Genomic DNA, 17929 nt, shown 5'->3' with positions numbered 1-17929 from the left:
TAGTACTATTGTTGGGTCATAGGGTAATTCTATTTTTAATCTTTTGAAGAACCTTCAAACTGTTTTCCAGATTGGGTACACCATTTTGCATTCCCACCAACAGCGCCGGAGGGTTCCCATTTCTCCACATCCTGACCATTTCTGTTGTTTCCTGAGTTGTTAATTTTAGCCACTCTGACTGGTGTGAGGTGGTATCTCAGTGTGGTTTTGATTTGTGTTTCCCTAATAATGAATGATGTTGAGCATCTTTTCATATGTCTGTTGGCCATCTGGATGTCTTCTTTGGAAAACTGTCAATTTATGTCTTCTGCCCATTTCTTGACTGGATTATTTGTTTTTCGTGTGTTGAGTTAGGCAAGACTCAAGAAGCAAGAAGCTGCTGCAACTGAGGTCAAAGAAATCGTTGCCTGTTTTCTGTAGGGTTTTGGTGGTTTCCTGTGTCACATTTAGGTCTTTCATCCATTTTGAGTTTATTTTTGTGTATGCTGTAAGAAAGTGGTCCAGTTTCATTCTTCTGCATGTTGCTGTGATTCAGTTCTCCCAGCACCATTTACTAAACAGACTGTCTTTTTTCCAGTGGATATTCTTTCCTGCTTTGTTAAAGATTAGTTGGCTATGTATTTGTGAGTCCAGTTCTGGGTTCTCTATTCTATTCCATTGGTCTTTGTATCTGTTTTTGTGCCAATACCATATTGTCTTGATGATTATAGCTTTGTAATACAGCTTGAAGTCCAGGATTGTGATGCCTCCAGCTTTGGTTTTCTTTTTCAATATTACTTTGGCTATTCAGGGTCTTTTGTAGTTCCATACAAATTTTAGGATTGTTTGTTCTAGCTCTGAGAAGAATGCTGGTGCAATTTTGATTGGGATTGCTTTGAATGTCTAGATTGATTCGGGTGGTATTGGCATTTTAACAATATTTGTTCTTCCAATCCATGAGCGTGGAATGTTTTTCCATTTCTTTGTGTCGTCTTCAATTTCTTTCATAATTTTTCTATAGTTTTCAGCATACTTATGTTTTACATCTTTGGTTAGGTATATTCCTAGGTATTTTATGGTTCTTGGTGCAGTTGTAAATGGGATTGATTTCTTAATTTCTCTCTCTGTTGCTTCATTATCAGTGTATAGAAATGCAGCTGATTTCTCTATCAATCTGGTTTTGTATCTGTGACTTTGCTGAATTCATGTATCAGTTCTAGCAGCTTTTTGGTGGCGTCTTTTGGGTTTTCCATGTAGAGTATCATGTTTTCTGCAAAACGTGAAAGTTTGAGTTCTTCTCTGCCAGTTTGGATGCCTTTATTTCATTCTGTTGTCTAATTGTTGAGGCTAGAACTTCTTACCCTGTGTTAAAGAACAGTGGTGAGAGTGGACATCCCTGTTGTGTTCCTGATCTCGGGGGGATCCTCTCAGTTTTTCCCCATTGAGGATGATACTAGCTGTTGACTTTCTATATATGACCTTTTTGATGTTAAGGTATGTTCCTTTTATCCTGACTTTCTTGAGTGTTTTTATTAAGAATGGGTGCTATATTTTGTCCAATGATTTTTTTTCAGCATCTGTTGACAGGATCATATGGTTCTTACCCTTTTTTCTACTAATGTGATGTATGACATTGTTTGATTTACGAATATTGAACCAGCCCTGCAGTCCAGGAATGAACTTCAATTGATCATGGTCAACAATTCTTTTTATGTGCTGTTGAATTTGATTTGTTAATATCTTGTTGAGAATTTTTGCACCCATATTCATCAGAGATATTGGCCTGTAATTCTCCTTTTTAGTGGGGTCTCTGTCTGGTTTGGGAAATCAAGGTAATACTGGCTTCATGGAATGAGTATGGAACCTTTCCTTCTGTTTCTATTTTTGGAACATCTTGAGAAGGATATGTATTAACTCTGCTTTATGTGTCTGGTAGAATTCCCCTGGGAAGCCATGTGGCCCAGGACTTTTATTTGTTGGGACATTTTTGATAACTCATTCAATTTATTTGCTGGTTATGGGTCTGGTCAAATTTTCTATTTCTTCCCCTTTGAGTGTTAGTAGTGTGTGGTCGTCTAGGAATTTGTCCATTTCTTCCAGGTTGTACAGTTCTTTGGCATATAATTTTTTATAGTATTCTCTAATAATTGTGTGTATTTCTGTGGTGGTGTTTGAGATCTCCTCTTTCGTGATTTTATCTATTTGGATTCTCTCTCTTTTCTACATTGTGAGAAGTCTGGCTAGGGGTTTATCAATTTTGTTTATTTTTTCAAAAAACCAGCTGTTAGATTCATTGATCTGTTCTCATGTTGTTGTTTTTGTTTTTGATTCTATATTGTTTATTTCTGCTATAATGTTTATTATTTCTCTTCTGCTGGCTTTGGGTTTGTTTGCTGTTTTGCTTCTAGTTACTTTAGGTGTGAGGTTGGGTTTTGTGTTTGGGATTTTTCTTATTTCTTGAGATAGGCCTGGTTTGCAATGTATTTTCCTCTTATGACTGCCTTTGCTGCATCCCAAAGGGTTTCAACTGTCATGTTTTCACTTTTATTTGTCTCCATGTATTTTTAAATTTCTTCTTTAATTGCCTAGTTGACCCATTCATTCTTTAGTAGGATGTTTTTTAACCTGCATGCATTTGGAGGCTTTCCAATTTTTTTCTCTTTCCAATTTTTTTCAAGTTCATAGCATTGTGATCTGAAAATACACATGGTATGATCTCATTTGTTTCATATTTATTAAGGGCTGTTTTGTGACCCAGTATGTGATCTATCTTGGTGAATGGTCTAGGTGCACTTGTGAAGAATGTGTATTCTGCTGCTTTTGGATGAAAAGTTGTGAATATATCTGTCAAGTCCTTCTGGTCCAGTGTATCATTTAAGGCCATTGTGTCTTTATTGATTTTCTGTTTAGATGATCTGTCCATTGTTGTAAGTGGAGTACTAAAGTCCCCTGCGATTACTGTATTTTTATCAATAAGATTGCTTATGTTTGTGTTAACTGATTTATATACTTGGGTAGCCCCACGTTGGGAGCATAAACATGGTTAGCTCTTCTTGATGGATAGACCACATAATTATGATACAATGACCTTCTTCATCTCTTGTTACAGCCTTTAGTTTAAAATCTAGTTTGTCTGATATAAGTATGGCTACTCCAGCCTTCTTTGACTTCCAGTAGCATGATAGATGGTTCTCCATCTCCCTACTTTCAATCTGAAGGTGTCCTCAGGTCTAAAATGAGGTTCTTGTAGACAGCATATAGATGAATATTGTTTTTTATCCATTCTGACACCCTGTGTCTTTTGATTGGAGGATTTAGCTCATTTACATTCAGAGTTATTATTGAAAGATACGGATTTAGTGTCATTGTGTTACCTGTAGGTTTCATGCTTGTGATGTCTCTGGTCCTTTGTAGTCTTTGTAGCATTCCACTCATAGAGTCCCCCTTAGGATCTCTTGCAGGGCTGGTTTAGTGGTCATGAACTCCTTCAGCTTTTGTTTGGGAAAGTCTCTTCTCTCTCCTTGTGTTCTGAATGACAGCCTTTCTGGATAAAGGATTTTTGCCTGCATATTTTTCCTCTTCAGCACATTGACTATTTCCTGCCACTGTCTTCTGGCCTGCCAATTTTCACTGGACAGGTCTGGAACTACCCTTATGTGTCTACCCTTGTGTGTTAAGGCCCATTTGTCCCTAGCTGCTTTTATAATTCTCTTTATCTTTGTATTTTGCCAGTTTCACTGTCATAGCCATGGTGAAGACCTATTCTTGTCGAATCTGAAGGGAGTGTTCTGTGCCTCCTGGATTTGGATGTCTGCTTCCTTCCCCAGATTATGGAAGTTCTGAGCTATAATTTGTTCAAGTAAACCTTCTGCCCCTTTCTCTCTCTTTTTCTTCTGGAACTCTTATGATACGGATATTATTGTTTCATTGAATCACTTAGCTCTCTAATTCTCCCCGTGGTCTAGTATTTTTTTTTATCTCTCTTTTTCTGGGCTTCATCATTTTCCATAATTTTATCTTCTCTTTCACTTATTCTCCCCTCTGCTTCCTCCATCCTTGCTGTCATTGCATGTAGTTTATTTTGTACCTCATTTACAACATCTCTTAGTTCATTGTGACTATCTCTTAGTTCCTTGATCTCTGCAGCAATAGAGTCTCTACTTTTTAAAGCCTAGCTGTTAATCTTATGACTATTATTCTAAATTATCGATCAGATATATTGTTTATATCTGTTTTGAGCAATTACCTAGCTGTCATTTCTTCCTGGAATTTCTTTTGAGAATTCTGTTTCATCATTTTGGCTAGTTTTCTGTGCCTTATGTGTTTTAATAGCTTATTGTGTGTCCTGCACCTGCAAACACTATTATATTAAAAAAGGGTCATAAACCATCCAGGGCCTGGCCCTTTAGGAGGTGATTTTTGGAGTGTGTTGCATGCTCTTTGTTGTTGTGACTGGTTGCTCTATCTCCCTACTCATGATAGTGGTTTGGACCTGCCACCAGCTGTGATTTGATTTGTTTGTTGAAGTAACAACGAATTTTTTCCTGGAAAAAATTTAAAAAGGGGTGGTGGTGGTGGAAGAAGCCTTATGCCATATAAAGAGAGAAATGATAGGGGTGGGGAAAAAGAAAAGAGAAGAAAAAATTGACTAGGCAGGAATTAGAGAAAGTATACAACTTAATCCAGAGAGAGAGGAAAATGAAGGAGATACAGAAAAGGGGTAAAAAGAATAGATTAAAAACGTCCACTTAAACAAACCAATGACCAGAATATTCAGAATAGGGAAGGGATGAACTAAGAGGAAGAAAGGGGAGGAAAAAAGCCTATCTACATATCTAAAATAAGAATTAACCAAGAATCAATCAGAAAATGCAAAACCGCTGGACTGGTATCTGATTGTGCCTTGGAACCAGTGGTTGCGCTGGTCAAGAGGTGGGGCCCTCTGGTTCAGTCAGTGTGAATCTTGCGTCGATACATATGTAGCTATGAGGCATGGGGAGGCGTGGTTTGGTGTAGGCAGTCCTGCCTCCGCTGGGGGCTGCAGTCCTGTTCCCTGAAGCCCCACTTTGTTGGTGATGGGGAGAAAAATGGCAACACCCCATTCTTTCTTTCCCTGACCAGGTGTCCCAGACCACACTGTTCAGGCCATTTTCACAGTGTTGTGCACGTGCGAGCGGGCTCTTCTGTCCGGCTCCAGTTTGCTGTGCTTTCCAGGTGCTCAGCTGGGATTCAAACCCCAATGTCTTAAAGGATCCTGCTCCGCAGGCCCTGGTTATGGGGTAGTGCCACTCCCCCCAGCCAGCCTACAAAGGGCCTCTGACTGGCTGGTGCCTGCAGGGTCTTTTGTCCTTGGAGCTATCTACCTTCTTCCCACAGCACTCAGGGAGAGGATTTTTCTCTCTGACTGTGCCTCTGACTTAGCTACTGAGCCCAGGGCTAGCTCCTGCCCACCCTCCCATCCCCCGCCAGGTGTATGTACAGGGTGGCCGGCCCCAGTCTGGTAGAAGCCCTGCAACCCTGGATCGAGTTATAAATTGATTACTTCTCCATTTTTTCTATTCCCCGGTCCGTGGTTTTTCTCTTGTCCAAGTACACTTCTACAGCCTCTCTTTCTCTTCCTTTTGTCTCTCCACAGAAGGGGATCCCTCCCCTCCACGCCTACACTGCCCATTTTATCTCCCAATTTGCAATAACGCACCTATGGTCTGTCAGGTTGTCCCTGTGGGCCCCCTGGGGATGTTCCTGTCCTTCTTTCGCCAAGATTCCTAGAATTCCAAGTCTTCTGGCCTCAATAGTGCTGTGTTTGATGGATGAGGGAACTTTGGATCCCTGTATTTCTCCTCTATTTTGATTCCTCTAGAGAGAGAGAATCTTAAGCAGGCTCCGTATTCACCGTAGAGCCTCATGCAGGGCTCAATCCTGTGACCCTGGGATCATGACCTGAGCTGAAATCAAGAGTCGGACACTCAACCGACTTAGCCACCCATGTGCTACCCCCCCAAATCAGTTTTGATCATGTTTTACTTATATTCTGGGGAATTGTGGCAGTGTAACTTCTTTCTGTGTTATGTAGTGGAAAGTCTATACTTCTCAAGCTATTTATGTTCCTTGTGATCAGAGCATATGCCTTTCGAATCCTCACCTCTCTCAAGAACTATGAAGGGTCTGAGGTCTCACCCTGCTTGCAAGTTAACATTTAGCTTCCTGTAGTTTCATGGATCATGGCAGAACATACTAGTCTCCTGTGTCACACACACGCACACATGCACACACGCACAATCTTCCCACTGGTCTAAAAAGTCCACGTCTTGGTTATATCTTTTGTTACTCTCTGAAAAGAGGTAAACATCATTTGTTTACTTGTTGAATGAATGTAAGAAAAGAAGAAATGAATCTTACCTTTAGGCAAACCCTGTAACTGCCATTTGGAGTCTAGAGAAAAGGTGAGTTATCAGGGGTATGAATGTGGAGGTTGGAATTTTAAGCAGATAATTTAGTTTACAGGAATTAAATGTACATATTGCTGTATGCACAGATACTTCTTTAATGTTATCAAATGTGTCTTCACATACTGTCACAACATTCTGTTAATATTATATGGAAATAAAATGGAAACTATTCTTTCTTTCAGTGCTTAGACGAATATGAAGACGATGAAGCAGGGCAGAAAGAGCGGAAACGAGAAGATGCAATTACACAACAGAACACGATGCAGAATGAAGCTGCCAGCTTGTTAGATCCAGGCAGTTCTTATCTGCTACAAGTGAGTATTTATTTAAATTTAATTAAAAAAAATTATCTTGGGGCACCTGGGTGGCTCAGTTGGTTAAGCATCTGACTTTGGCTCAGGTCATGATCTCATGGCTTGTGGGTTCTAGCCCCGTGTTGGGCTCTGTGCTGACAGCATAGAGCCTGGAGCCTGCTTCAGATTCTGTGTCTCTCTGCCCCTTCCCTATTCGTGCTCTGTCTCTCTCTCTTTATAAGATAAGTAAACATTAAAAAAACAATTAAAATTAAAAATTATCTTAAAAATTTATTTTTTAAGTAAATTACTTTTTTAATTAATTTGCTTGTTTTTTTAAAGTAAGCTCTATGCGCAACATGAGGCCTGAACTCACAATTCTGAGATCAGGTTAGGTGTTTACCGACTCAGCCAGGTGTCCCTAAAAATTTCTTGTTTAATTTTTTAATTTTACAAATGAATATTTAAAAATACCAGGATATCAGTTGCTATTTTAACAATAATTTTAAGTAACTCTAATAATTTTTTCCTTCTCCTTTTGGTTGCATCAGCTCCATTTAAGTACTTTCAATGGATTTAACCACTGATTTTCCTTGCATCCAAATACTTTTTGACTGTGTGGTTCTTTGTTCCCAATCAGTGAATATCTGCTGTCTCATTAAGCAGGTTTAAACAGTATCTGTTGTAAAGTAACAGGAAAAATAATTACCTTTTTGCTCTTAATAAAGTTAGAATTAGTAAGTATGAGTGGACACTTCTGCCAGAGGCTGATAATTTCATTAGAATTATGTAGCAAATAAAGAGTTGTATCTAGTTTATACAAAGTCAGATATTTAAAAATTTTTTTTAACGTTTATTTATTTTTGAGACAGAGAGAGACACAGCATGAATGGGGGAGGGGCAGAGAGAGAGGCAGACACAGAATCGGAAGCAGGCTCCAGGCTCTGAGCCATCACCCCAGAGCCCGACGCGGGGCTCAAACTCGCGGACCGCGAGATTGTGACCTGAGCTGAAGTCTGACGCTTAACCGACTGAGCCACCCAGGCGCCCCAAATATTTAAACATAGTAACAAAATACCATATGTAGTGTGAATTGCCAGAAACATCTATACTTCTATGTAATTATACAAATACATTTAAACTCGGTTTCAAATTAGCTGTTATTTTGGGTTTTTGTGGCAAAGAAAATTGGGAGTTGATGGTGTCAGAATGCCTCAGTATAAAGCAGATTACTCTGTTTAAATTGTAATTTGGGATTGGTCTTGATATAATCTAGTATTACATTGATTTGCTGACATTTTGAGATCCTAGGCCACTGTGTCATCTTTTCAGAGTTTAATTTAGACTTTTTATTTAAAAATTTTTTTTTAAGTTTATTTATTTAAGTAGTCTCTACACCTAACTGTGGGGCTTGAACTTACGACCCTGAGATCAAGAGTTGCATGCTCTTCTGACTGAGCTAGTTAGGCACCTCCAGTTTTGACTTTTTTTAAAGTTTTTTATTATGATATCATTTTAATTTACTTTATTTTTTAACGTTTATTTATTTTGAGACAGAGAGAGACAGAGCATGAATGGGGGAGGGTCAGACACAGAATCTGAAACAGGCTCCAGGCTCTGAGCTGTCAGCACAGAGCCCGACGTGGGGCTTGAACTCATGGACCACGAGATCATGACCTGAGCCGAAGTCGTCCGCTTAACTGACTAAGCCACCCAGGTGCTCCTATGGTATCATTTTAAAAGGAGTTTCTGAGCAATACAAACATCTCCCCATTTTACTGATGAACAAAATGAAATATAAACTTCCCTAATCATTGGCAAGGTTATGATAAAAATGCTTTTTTTTTTTTTTTGGCAGAGAGAGGCAAAATATTTTGAAGTAGTTTGGAAACACAGATGCAAAACTGCTCTTTGAGTCAGAGATACTGACAGGAGGGCTGATGAAGTGATCCAGGTTTATCTGCGCCTCCGTATCCAGGTACTAGAAGTACCTACCCTGTTATAACATGGTGTGAGCTGATAAGCAGCACTTCTCTCAGTATCTCTGTAAACAAATTTATCTTTATATGTATGTCTGTATGTCTATACACATATCCCTATATACATACCACTGTTTTGTTCTTTTCCCTTAATATTGTGGTGAGACTTCCACAGTATTACATAAAGAACTTCCCTATTACTTTTTGCAAATGGAGAATGTTCTATGTTATAGATGTACCATAATTTTTCTAATTTCTATTGATGGCTATTTAGGTTATTTATAATCTTTTACTATTACAACCAGTGTGGTGGTGAAAAACTTAAAATACATATTGCTTTGCATATATGTGTATGTAAATCAGTAGGATAAAATCCTAGCAGTGGAATTTCTGGGTGAAAAGGAGTGTGCATTTGTAATTGTGATGCTATTTCCAAAATGTTCTTTGCAGTATGGCCATTTTTTCATGTTATTCAGAGCTCTTCATATATTATTTTCAGTGGCATACAGCTTTCTTTCTTTCTTTCAGAGAGAGAGAGAGGGGGTGGGGGCACAAGTGAGCCAGGGGCAGGCAGAGAGAGGGAGGGGAGGGAAGGGGGAGAGAGAAAGAGAGAGAGAGAGCACACAAGTGAGCAAGGGGCAGAGAGAGAGAGAAAGAAGCAGGGATCACCCAAAGCGGGGCTCCAGCTCACCTGATATGGGATTCCAACTCCTCACAAACCGTGAGATCATGACCTGAGCTGAAGTAAGATGCTTAATGACTGAGCCACCCAGGTGTCCCTAAAGTTTTCTATTTTAATGTATATAGTAGTTAACACAAATTTCTTATTAATGGAAATCCTCAGTGGTTATATATATTTTTTTACTATTGTAAATAATACTGAAGTTTAATCTGTGTAGGTTAAACTTTTGTGTTTTGAATTATTTGTCCAGATTTCCAGAGATGAATTTATTGGGCCAAAAAACAAAGGATTATAAGGACTTAAAAAATTTCTGATACATATTGACTAAATTATTTATGAGAAAAGGTTTATCAGTTTATATAATCAATGGCATTTTGTGGGAGGGCATTTATGAGTTTTATGTTTCTTCTGTGTTTATTTGATTTATTGATTGATTTTCCTTTTAAAACAGTCTCAAGTTTAATGAAAAGTTATAAGGGAGTGGCTGGATGGCTCAGTTGGTTGAGTGTCCGACTCTTGGTTTCAGCTCAGGTCATGATCCCAGGGTCCTGGGATCAAGCCCTGCATTGGGCTCCACGCTGTGTGTGGAGCCTGCTTAAGATTCTCTTTCTCTCCCTCTCCCTCCCTCCCTCCTCCCTCTCCCTCCTTCCCTTCCTCTGCCCTTCTCTCCTGCTCAAGTGCTCTCTCTCTCTCTCTCAAATAAAAAAAAAAAAAAAAGAAAAAATGTTATAAGTACTGTACAGAAACTTTTGCCCCTAAATTGTTTGAGAATAAGTTGCTAATCTCATGTCCTATTACCCTCAATTTTCTTCTCTTTCTTTTCTTTTCTTTTCTTTTCTTTTCTTTTCTTTTCTTTTCTTTTCTTTTTTCTTTCTATGCTGATCAACGCCAACTTTAATTCTTTATCCCCACACTATCTGATAGCCACCAGTTTCCCAATCCTAGCATTGGTTACTAACTTATAAATCTTAAGGTAAATTCTTCTCATTTACCTAATGTTCAGTTTCCATCAGTTTTAATATACCCCAGTATAAATACCATTACTGAGTGCTTTGTATGAAATTCAGTATTCTATGGATGCCATAGAGTTGTGGGATGGAACAGGAGCCTTTGCCTTTTATGTGAACTTCAGCAGTACTGTGGAGACCAAGGCAATTTTGCTTGGGTAAAGCAGGATTTATTTTCATTTGTAAGAGAACCCTCTTGCAGCAGTTTTATTCAGTTCTAAAAATGGTAGCATTCTTTTAAACTATTCTTTCAGAAGCAGCCACTAAGTAAATGGAATATCGGATTAACCCTAAAAATGTGGGCCTTGGTTAACTTCGTTATTCTGCATATAATCATGATAAAAAGATTAGGATATTCTTCATATTTCTAAGCAAAATCTAATTTAAAAAAGCTTGTTCTTACCAAACTCCTAAAAACAGCCATTTGAGAGGAAACCACTAGAGCATTATATCACCTCAATGAAGCTGTTGGTATCGTTACATGCATCAACAAATCTACATAGCTAGCTTCTGCATTCCACTGTTAAACAGAAGTTATTTTACACCTGTTATACCAAACAGCAGTTAAACACTGACCTATAAACTTCCCAATAAGATAAAGCAAAGACAGAAGCGTTTATCTTATTAGATAAAAGATACACCACCACTTACAGTCTTCAAACATTATTGCATTTTAATTTTCATAATTTGACAGTGCATTCATGGAACATTCTGCAGACAATGAATTTTAGCAGACAAATTAAAGGACACTTTTAAGCAGTTATGACTGTCCTAAATTGTGTATCAGCTCAGAATTTTACAAACATCACTTATGTTAGCAGTAATAGTGGAGCTGGAGAGTATTCGTCTTCTCCCTGCTGCATGGCGAGAACCACCAGTAGCATGGTGGACCTTGTTACCCTTTCCAAGGCCACATTCTCATAGCCTGCAGATGTCAGCCCTCACATCTCCCTGTGCTTGTAGACTGGTTTGGTGATTCACTGCGTGTCAGGATTTCTTCTGATAGCTTTATGGAATTGATCAATGAGGATAACTTGACAGAATTTGTATGTGGAATCTTTGCCAACCTAGTAAGAATTCAGGACTCTCAGACCCCCACAGTGGTGTCCAGCTCACTCTTCTGCAAGAGACTGAAGGCTTTGGGAAAGCTTTAGCTGGTTAATGCCATGATGAGCAGGCTTTCTGTAGGCTGCACCCTTAGGCACTTGGTGTTTGTGGCCACCCACACTGCACACAAATCCAATATATGATATAACCTTGCTTGGCCTTGTATCCTTGTGTGTGTGCTTTTTTGGGCCAGTTTGGGCAAGGGCCCTGTCGAGTACAGAGAGCTGCTGGTACTACCAGAAGTGTACCCTGAGAAGAGAGCGTGTTACATTGGACTGCTTCTTCCTCCATAGCTCTTGGATGTACCTGTAAACACCCATCTTGGCTTACCTTTGAGCTGATGGTTGCCACCAGACAGAAAGGAAAGAGCCTTTCTCCTCTTTCCTGTGTATTTTTTACAGAGACTCCTACATAACCACAGGACAGCTTTTAAAAACAGGAAATCAGGGACACCTGGGTGACTCAGTCAGTTGAGTGTCAGACTTCGGCTCAGGTCATTATCTCATAGTTCGTGAACTGAAGCCCCACATTGGACTCTGCTGTCAGCACAGAGGCTGCTTTGGATTTTCTGTCCCCTTCTCTCTCTGCCCCTCATTCTCTCTGTCTCTCTCAAAAAGTAAACATTAAAAAATAAAAATAGAAAATTAAAAATGACACATTCTTGCCATCTGATATTTAGATCTTATTCAGGTTTGACCAGTTGTCCCAATGATGTTCTAAGTATAGCAGAAGGATCTAATTCAGAATCATGTGTTGCATTTAGTTGCTGTTACCTCTTTAGTTTCCTTCACTCTGAAACAGTTCCATAGTGACTCTTTCTTAATCTTAACACTTTAAAAGATTATAGGTCAGTTATTTTATGATATATCCTTCAGTTTGGGTTACCTAATGTTTATGCATAATTAGATTCAAGTTATAGATCTTTGTCAGGAATATCACAGAATTGATGCTATATTCTTCTCATTGTGTATCCTATCAGGTGGCACATAATTGTAATTTGTCCCATTGCTACTGCTGATCATTCTGGTCATGTGATTTTCAGGCTTCACTTTCCCTTTCTTAATAAGTATTTTGTGGATACTTTGAACCATATAGGTACCTTAATTCTTTAAACTTTCTATCACCTTTCTGTATTTATATCTGTATATCTGTATTGACTCACTATTACTTATTTTATCTGATGGGTTATACCCTGTTACTGTCTGTACTAGTTTTCTAGTGCTGTTGTAACAAATTACTACAAACTTATCTTAAAAATAGTACAAATTTATCATCTTACAGCTTTGTAATTGCAAGCCCTACGTGGGTCTCATTGGCCAAAATCAAGGACTAAAATCAGCGACTTCAAGGGCTTAAATTAGGGCTGCATTTCTCTTTGGAGGCTCTAGGGAATCCACTTCCTTGCCTTTTCCAATGTTCTTCCTTCTTCCATCAAAGCCAACAGCGGTGGGTTGAGTACTTCCTACATTTTGTCATTCTGACCTTTCTTCCTTTTTAAAAATATAATATAATCCTGTTTTTATTTAAAAATGTGAATATATACTATGTATGTGTTTACATATATATATATTACACATATATGTGTATGTTAAAAAATCTGCAAGGTATTACAGTAGTTATCTCGGTTGCAAAATTGTAAGTGTAGTTTATTTTATTTTTGCTTATCTTTTTTTTTTTCTTAATTTACATCCAAGTTAGTTAGCAAATATTGCAATAATGATTGCAGGAGTAGAATCCAGTGATTCATCCCCTACATATAACACCTAGTGCTAAAGCACCAAGTGCCCTCCTTAATCCCTCTTTCCCATTCAGCTCATCCTCCCACCCACAACCCCTCCAGCAACCCTCAGTTTGTTCTCCGTATTTAAGAGTCTCTTATGGTTTGGCCCCTTCCCTGTTTTTATATTATTTTTGCTTCCCTTCCTTTCCCTTATGTTCATCTGTTTTATATCTTAAATTCCACATACGAGTGAAGTCATATGATATTTATCTTTCTCTGACTGACTTAGTTTTAATTAGCATAATACTCTCTCATTCTATCCATGTTGTTGCAAATGGCAAGATTTCATTTTCATTGCCGAGTAATGCTCCATTGTATATATATACCACATCTTCTTTTTTTTTTTTTAAATTTTTTTTTCAACGTTTATTTATTTTTGGGACAGAGAGAGACAGAGCATGAACGGGGGAAGGGCGGAGAGAGAGGGAGACACAGAATCGGAAACAGGCTCCAGGCTCTGAGCCATCAGCCCAGAGCCCGACGCGGGTCTCGAACTCACGGACCGCGAGATCGTGACCTGGCTGAAGTCGGACGCTTAACCGACTGCGCCACCCAGGCGCCCCATACCACATCTTCTTTATCCATTCATCCGTCAATGGACGTTTGGGCTCTTTCCATACTTTGGCTATTGTTGATGGTGCTGCTATAAAATACATTGGGGTGCATGTGCCCCTTTGAAACAGCACACCTGTATCCTTTGGATAAATAACCTAGCAGTGCAATTGCTGGGTCATAGGGTAGTTCTATTTTTAGTATATGTGCTGCCGAAGCGAGCACTCTATTTTTAATTCTTTGAGTAACCTCCATACTTTTTTCCAGAGTGGCTGTACCAGTTTGCATTCCCACCAGCAGGGCAAAAGGGTTCCTCTTTCTCCGCATCCTCACCAACATATGTTGTTGCCTGAGTTGTTAACTTTAGCCATTCTGACAGGTGTTAGGTGGTATCTCATTGTGGTTTTTGATTTGTATTTCCCTCATGATGAGTGATGTTGAGCATTTTTTCATGTGTTAGCCATCTGGAGGTCTTCTTTCTGACCATTCTTCTTAGTCGTATCTTCCTCTGACTTTCTTCTGCCTCTGTCTCCCCCTCCCTTTTCTTTTTGAGTGGGGGGGGGCATAAGTGAGCAAGGGGCAGAGAAAAAGAGAATCCCAGGAGAGACAGAGAGAGAGAAAGGGAGAGAAAAAGAGAGAGAGAGAAGCACGGCTCACCCGAAGTGGGACTCGTGTTCATCCAAAGCAGGGCTTGAGCTCACCCGAAGGGGGGCTGTCTTCCACTTTTAATAACCCTTGTGATTACGTTGGGCTATCAGATAATCTAGGATAATCTTCCTATTTAGGGTTGTTGATTAGCAACCTTAATTTCCCTTTGCCATATAACCTAATAGGTTTGAAAGTTACAGGGTTTAAGACATGGTTGGGCCTATCAGATAATCTAGGATAATCTTCCTATTTAGGGTTGTTGATTAGCGGCCTTAATTTCCCTTTGCCATATAACCTAATATGTTTGAAGATTACAAGTTTAAGACCTAGACGTTTTTGAGGGTCGTTATTCTGCCTGTCACACCATCATTTATTTTGATCAAATTATCCCATATTTTGCCACTGGGAGCTCATTTGAACTTTTGTATCCTTTGCCACTTCTCCATTCTTGGAATTGGAATACTTCCTTGGCATAATATGATATTACAGGCTCATCTTTAACTTTCCTACACCAACCTTAGAAGCAGCTATTTCCTTAAGAAGCCAAGGAGCTCTGATTCCTTTTACTGGAAAATATTTTGAAGCCAAGATATGCACTGTAGGTATGTTTATGTTATTGAAGTGTCACCATTCCTGGTCCCTCTCTGAGGATAGACCTACAAAATATGTGTATATCTATATATACATACATATGTGTACATATCTGTTTTGTCTTCTGTCTGCCTACCTACCTACACCTATCTGGGTAGATACTGAAATGAATTTATACTGATAACTTTCAATTCTAATCTCATAGGGTTTTATTCTAGTATTTGTAACTCTCTTTTGTGAGAAACAAACATCGAGAAACTTGCTTCCCATTATCTGTAATGTTTTCTTATTTGTTCAATCCCTTGTATGTAACCTATCTCTCATTGCCACCCTTTGCCTATATTTATGCCCTCCTCACCACAAGTGGGTTCTGCTGATATCCCATGTTGGCTTTCCTTGTGCATGAACACTCTGCTGACACTCTTTAGGCTTGGGCATCCTGGATGCCCTCTCTACCCTGCTTGAGTTGTGACTCGCTGCCCTAGATCACCCCTCCTCTTCCACTCCCCAGGATTCCTTCCTTACCCTGCTTAGCTTCTGTCATCCTGTGATAGGCTGCCCTTCCTAGGGTCTTTCTTTGTTCATGTTCAGACTCTGAGACCTCATGCTGGGTTGCTTCTCCTTGGAGACTGTTCTTCTTCATGTAGGGCTCCAGTCTTCTGATTGCCTGGTTTGGGGCACTGTTTCTTCCCTATCTAGCTCTGCCCTATCTAATGGCTTTAGGACTGAATCATTCAGAAAAAGAAGGGCAGTGATGAGTTTTTCCTGTTTTAATCTTTGTTAATTTGATAAAGTTCTTGTTTTCTCATTTTTCTTACTGTTTTATCAATTATACATTACAGATACTTTGTTCTGCATTCATCCTCAGCAGTGTATCTTGCTACATTACATATACCAGTATAGCTGCTTTAATTTAGTTCTGAGGGCCAGTTAGCATGTTATGCCATAATTTTATTGAGAGCTATGGCTTTGTCATTAATTAGTTTGTTTGAATAACTTTAGTATTATTTTGCTATATTTAGTTGGGCTTGTATTTCTCTGATCATATTTCACACATGCTTTTATATTTGTTTATACTTTACAAGTTCTGATCTGCCAGTGCACCTGTAAAGACAATTCGTGGGATTTCCTTAGTGACCATTCTAAGCTTAACTGAAGCAAGAATGTCTTATTTAAACTTACACAAACAGTTGGTGCCTTGCCAACATTTTCTAAGCTCTATATAGGTCTTTCTCCTTCCCTGTAGTAATATAAACCATCCCATTGCAAGGAAGATTATTTCAGACAAAGTATTATTTTAAATCAGTTGTGTAACAGGCTTTGAGGTTACCGGAAGGTCTAATTACATAGTCTTTGAAACTTTTAAGACCAATGTCAGTCTTAGCAGTTGTTTTTTTACAAGTCATTTCAGTGATACTGGTATTTCTCTTCCACACCCTTCCCCCCATTTAGACTGGAATTGTCAACTTTAATAGGTATAGTAATTATTGAGTTGTTCTTTGTTGCCACAGAAATATAGAGGCTTCTAGTTAACAAATCTGAGGTGAAGTTTACATTTGCGTAGAGTATTAATGTGTAAAAAACATCAAGCATTTTCCTTCTTAAAATTATTATAATTTTAAGGGTGCCTGGGTGGCTCAGTGGTTGAGCATCTGACTTTGGTTCAGGTCATGTTCTCATGGTTCATGAGTTCAAGCCCTGCATTGGGCTCTCTGCTGTCAGTGCAGAGCCCGCTTTGGATCCTCTGTCTCCCTCTCCTTCTCTACCTTTCCCTGGCTTGCACTCTCTCTCTCTCTCTCTGTCTCTCAAAGATAAATAAACATTAAAAAAATTATTGTAATTTTTAAATTATAAAAGAGGATCCCTGCTCTTGATTTTGTTTTTTTCTAATGTTTTCTCTTTTTGGCAAGAGTTTTAGAGATTACTTTAAACTGCATCTGTAATTGTCCGTCTTGAATACACACACGAGAAGCAGGCTACCACTCCTCCCAATTTCTTCTTCTATACCAGTTCTCATACAAATATAGTCTATCCATTTTGAGAAACATTCCATTATGAAGGAATATAATTTGATTGCTAGAATTACTGTGAAGTAACATTTAGCTACAAAATGTGTAATCTAATAAAAGACCCTATTTAAATCTACCAATAAAGAATAAGCTTTGGGTGCTTGGGTGGCTCAGTTGGTTGAGCATCTGATTCTTGATTTTGGCTCAGGTCTTGATCCCAGGGTCGTGGGTTTGAGCCCTGTGTCGGGCTCTGCACTGAGCACGGAGCCTGCCTAAGATTCTCTCTCTCCCTCTGTGTCTCGCTCTCATTCTGTCTCACTGTAACAACATCAACAACAAAAAAGTAATAATGATAAGTTTAAGTGTGTTCTGTCTGTTTCAGAATCTATTGAAAAAATAGATATATAGAAATAAGCTTAAATTCTAATTGTTTACAGATCTTGGACATGAACATGGAACAATTTGATCAGGTTCTGATTTTATCAATTGCACCAAACTAGCTGCATAGAAAATACTGTGTGAGGGGTGCCTGCGTAGCTCAGTCAGTTGAGTGTCCGACTTTGGCTCAGGTTGTCATCCCACGGTTCGTGGGTTCGAAGCCCGCATTGGGCTCTGTGCTGGCAGCTCAGAGCCTGGAGCCTGCTTCGGATTCTGTGTCTCCCTCTCTCTCTGCCCCTCCCCCACTCATGCTCTGTTTCTCTTTGCCTCTCAAAAATAAAGAAACATAAAATAATTTAGAAAATACTGTGTGAAACTTAATTGAGATATGTTTCAAGTGATTAGTTAAAAAAAATGCTGCAAGAAATATAGAAAACCGATATTATACAACTTCTGTTAGTATACTTAACTGGAA

At 38.9% G+C, this 17929-nt stretch overlaps 1 protein-coding gene and 1 pseudogene across 1 annotated transcript in view; one reads left to right on the top strand and one right to left on the bottom strand.

Annotated features, from left to right (window-relative positions):
* Nucleotides 1-17929, top strand: part of PAWR (pro-apoptotic WT1 regulator) — a 139756-nt gene that overhangs the window by 77595 nt on the left and 44232 nt on the right. The window contains exon 2 of the mRNA XM_043561585.1: nt 6611-6742. Coding sequence (XP_043417520.1) covers nt 6611-6742 — 132 coding nt within the window. The remainder of the gene's footprint in view (nt 1-6610; nt 6743-17929) is intronic.
* Nucleotides 11042-12004, bottom strand: LOC122472246 (annotated as a pseudogene).

Source organism: Prionailurus bengalensis, chromosome B4 (genome assembly GCF_016509475.1).
Source record: "Prionailurus bengalensis isolate Pbe53 chromosome B4, Fcat_Pben_1.1_paternal_pri, whole genome shotgun sequence".
Taxonomy (NCBI): Eukaryota; Metazoa; Chordata; class Mammalia; order Carnivora; family Felidae; genus Prionailurus; species Prionailurus bengalensis.
Note: the sequence above shows the minus strand (reverse complement) of the source record. Positions and strands in the feature narration are given on the sequence as shown.